Source organism: Apis dorsata, unplaced genomic scaffold (assembly GCF_000469605.1).
Source record: "Apis dorsata unplaced genomic scaffold, Apis dorsata 1.3 scaffold_236, whole genome shotgun sequence".
NCBI lineage: Eukaryota > Metazoa > Arthropoda > Insecta > Hymenoptera > Apidae > Apis > Apis dorsata.
Window position 1 is genome coordinate 179052 of NW_006263517.1, and position 4485 is coordinate 183536.

Genomic DNA, 4485 nt, shown 5'->3' on the forward strand with positions numbered 1-4485 from the left:
ATTGAAAATAAAAAAACATATTGCTTTAGAAGTGATAATGAAAGTGAATATTTAATCTCTCTTATCAGTAATTTGTTTATCAATAATATTGTGAATCATGAAACACATTAAACAGCGATTAATTTAATATATAAAACAAGATTAATTTATATATTATATTATTCATTTTAGTGCAAATTATGTTCATACATATTTTTTTTAATAATTTATTTAATAAATTATTGATAATTTAATGTTTATAATATAATCTAATATATATAGATTGACGTAATATATTTAAAAAATATAAAAAAAAATCCTAATATAATCAATAAAATTATAATATAATAATAAAATAATAAAAAACATTTTCAATTACATAAAAAATTTTAATTAATACTTATCTATACTAATACTAATATTATAAAAATTATGAATAATATAACAATGATACAATTAAAAAAAATATTTGATAATAATGAATCTGAGCACCTCTGTTACAAAGAATAGCGGAGCGTACAATCTGTTTCAGGTCAGTACTTTTCTTAATTCGAGCGCGAGGTGGTAGCACAGTGTAAGTTTTTCTGCCAAGTATACTGCACATTAAACATGAACATTCATATACTAACATTTTATTTCATTCTGAGCAAAGGACCACTAAAAAAAGCAGCGCGGTAGGTTTGAGAAGAGTACACAATGCACCAAATGGATAAGAGACATCCCTCCCTCTGATATAAAACAGTTGATATTGACAGCTCTCGTCTCGATCCGGGATAACCTCTTGGTCCAATCGACTACCAATTTTTGTCACGTCTATATTCGACGATTGCCAAAACATTTTGAAAGAATGGCATGTCTTTTGTTGAATCAAGAAAATGTGCACATTAAAATTCCATCAGCTGACACTGTCGAAGGTATTACTTATTATTGCATCGAGGTTAGGATTGCTTCAATCAAATGGACTGTGAAGCACAGGTAAATTTCTGATTCATCGTGAGCAAGTTTTTATTTTTCATTTCTTATCTTGATAAATATTTTAATCTATCTATCTATTCCCCGCCTATTCAATATTTTATCAAAAATTATTTAATTATATTATTTGATATACCTATCTAAAATTTTTATTTTATATACAAAATTATGCATATTTTAAAAAATGAATGTGATAAATTATTTTTACATTGTTCAAAATTTATTGCTAAAAAATAAACATTAAATATATATGATATTTATTTAATCAAACTTATATTTATATTTCTTTCTTAATAAATCTTTAATGATTGCTTTATTATAGAGTTTTTTTCATATATTATTTTCATTTACTTATGAAAAATTATGAAATTATATCATAAATCAATATTTGAAGTAAAAAATAAATTTGATATACTTATATTTGTATTTTTATAGATATAATGATTTTGCTGAACTTCACGATAAACTTGTCTCAGAGAATTATGTTAAGAAGGATATATTGCCACCAAAGAAGCTTATTGGAAATAAATGTGAAGCTTTTGTAGAAAAGCGTAGATTAAGTTTAGAAGTTTATTTAAATGAAGTATACAACTATCTGAAAAAAGCAATGCCCAGAGAATTAGCTGTATTTCTTGATATGCATATATATGATATATTTTTTCTACTACAGAGTATGGCTTTAGAATTTTTTATAGAAGGGAATAGTTTATTGCAAAAGTCCAAGAGTCACAAATTTAATCCAGTTCAGGTGATTATATATTTAAATTATTCTTACATTCTTGTAATAATATCTATTTTATATGTACAAATGAAATATAATAATTTTTTTGCAGCTATATGCAATCAGTGAGAGATTAAAACAACCTTGTCCACCAATCGAAGTGGTTGACAAAAAATATGATTTCAGTCATGTCTTGGATTTCAATTCTCATTTAACTGGTCTTATCATTGAAGGAAGTTCAGAACCTTATAAAACCAGCAATATTTATTCATCAGCATTATCCATTGAATTAACAAGTTTCAAAAACATAGAAAATCTAACCATTAATCAATATCCAATGGATAAGATATATCATATGGGCAATCTTCGAGATACGGTGAAATATTTAAAAGTGAACAATACAAAACTTAGAAATATCGTTGAATTAGCAATGTGCGAAGAAGTACATAAAACAATTGAAAATGCGAACGATTCCCATGTTTGGTTTAAAGTCACTCATCTAGATCTTAGTGATAATCGAATAGAAGTTATAGATGAAGCAATTAAATTATTACCACAAATAGAATGCTTAACATTAAATAATAATTTACTCTCTGAAATTTCTAACATCACTCTATTACCAAGATTGTCTCAATTGTATTTAGCATCAAATAATTTCACAACTCTACCCGATGATTTGCATACGAAACTTGGTTATATCGTATATATCGATTTATCCCAAAACAAATTAACTTCATTATCGAGTTTCTCGAAATTGTATTCATTAGAAGGTCTAGACGTAAGTTGCAATCGTATCGAAAAGATCGAAGAGGTAAAGAATATTGGTCATCTACCTTGTTTAGAAAATTTAAGATTAACTGGCAATCCAGTGTCAACAATTGTCGATTATAGAGTAAAAGTATTAGAACCATTTGGAAAAAGAGCAGCAGATATTTGTTTAGATAATGAAAAACCAAATCAGAAGGAACTGGATACTGTTTCTGTTCATCAAGCATTACGCATTGCAAGAGAAGGAAAATCACCCACATTCACGGCTTCAGATGCGCCTTTATTTTCTGCAGAGATTCCAAATATATAGAATTGCATAATTACAATTTCATTTCAGAAGATATTCTAGACAAAGAAGGAACTTTGATATAAATTTTTATCATTGACTCAAATTTTTTTCTTAAATATAAAAGACCAAGAATTACAAATTTTCAAACACATTTAGATTTTGATGGAAATCTAACGAGATATTTTATATTTTTTACTCAAAGTGATATCACTTTTAAAAATTAAATTGAATTAATCTGTATGAAAAGGTTCCTTTGTAAATTAAATCAAATTGATATTTAAAATGACAAACATTCAAGATTTGAATCTCACTTGTAGCTCTTTTTATGATATTTATTTATGTCACTTTATCATGTCGGTGCTTTTTATTATCTTTTTTTAACATTATGATGATAATCTAATCAGTATAATATATACCAAAATAATAATCTATAATTTAAGTCTTAGATAATGAGTCAAATCTTTATTTGACTAAATCTTTATTTGATTTAGATATAAAGGAAATTTTAATAATGTGTGGGATAATTAAAAAGAAGATAATAAATCTCTCTTTTCGGGGATAACGTGCCACTTATCTATGTAAAAGTAAAATTTATAAGATTCTACTGTGTACATAATTATTTTTAAATTGTATATTGCGTGTTACCGTCATATATTTTTTATACGAAATCAGAAAATGAAATAGAAAGATTAGATTGATCAAAGATGTATATTTATTTATAATTTATATCAAAGAAGTTTAGTTGATATATATATATATATAAACCGTTGGTGATTCTTAATATATAAATTATAAATTCTATTTATATTCCATGAAATAATTTAATTTGCAATTTAGAAATAAGAAGAATTCGTTTTAAGAATTATTGCTTTTTAAATAATTCATTATTAAAGATAACATTTATTATTTAATAAAATTTGCATATAAATTATTTAAATTAAAACATTTATGTATCATATATATTGTCAGTGCAAATAAAAATGCGCTTGAATCAAAACAATTATTTTCAAAGTTTTGATTCGATACACAATTATTAGTTTGTTATTTGTTGCATAAATTTTTATGATGATGTTATTTTGAAAGATGTAAACGCATTTAATGATTAACGATTTTATAATAGTTTAACACAAATTATCTATAAATGTATATAAGAAAATCAAATATTTTGTTAATAAAGAATTCTAAATCAATAAATTGTGATAACCTATTTTTTATTACTCTATATATAAGCATATTATATCTTTATTTAAAAATTTGTAATAAGAAATAATATTTCTATTTCTTACATTTTTGTTATTTATTACATTTTTTATATAAAAAATTTGTTTAATTTTTATAAATTGAAATTAATTATAGTTTGGACAATATAAAAAAGACGGATTAATTATCTTTAAAGTTTATTTTTATTTGAACTTTCACATTGTTCGCATTACCTTTTAAACATCATACGTATCTCGACAATAGTAAAATATTCATAAATAATAATAATAATCATTACAATGCTTAACATATTTTAAGCATTCTTGTGTTATAGTCTTTTAATGTAGTACACCTAAAAACTAACACATATATAAATTATCGTTTCATATATTCGTTTCACAAAAGATCACTTTCCTTTTTTGCGTTATGATCGCGCATCATATTCTTTTTTTTCGATGAACTTGGTGCACAATATTTCACAATATTTTTTTCTACTTCTGTTGTTCGAATTTTTCACGAAGCACAATCTATCAAGAGTTTTTTTTTTTTGTTTTAT

The 4485-nt window shown here is 24.1% G+C and overlaps 1 protein-coding gene across 2 annotated transcripts; it reads left to right on the forward strand.

Moving 5' to 3' along the window:
* The first annotated feature begins 516 nt into the window (after positions 1-516).
* Positions 517-4420, forward strand: LOC102675098 (nischarin). Of its 2 annotated transcripts, XM_031510535.1 has the most exons (4): positions 528-653; positions 735-954; positions 1387-1699; positions 1785-4420. In XM_031510535.1, the coding sequence occupies exons 2-4, from the start codon at positions 827-829 to the stop codon at positions 2748-2750; spliced, it is 1407 nt and encodes a 468-aa protein (XP_031366395.1). In that variant the 5' UTR covers positions 528-653; positions 735-826; the 3' UTR covers positions 2751-4420. The 2 variants fall into 2 exon arrangements, with proteins under 2 accessions (XP_006615871.1, XP_031366395.1); XM_006615808.2 differs by having other exon boundaries at positions 517-954.
* The last annotated feature ends 65 nt before the right edge of the window (positions 4421-4485 follow it).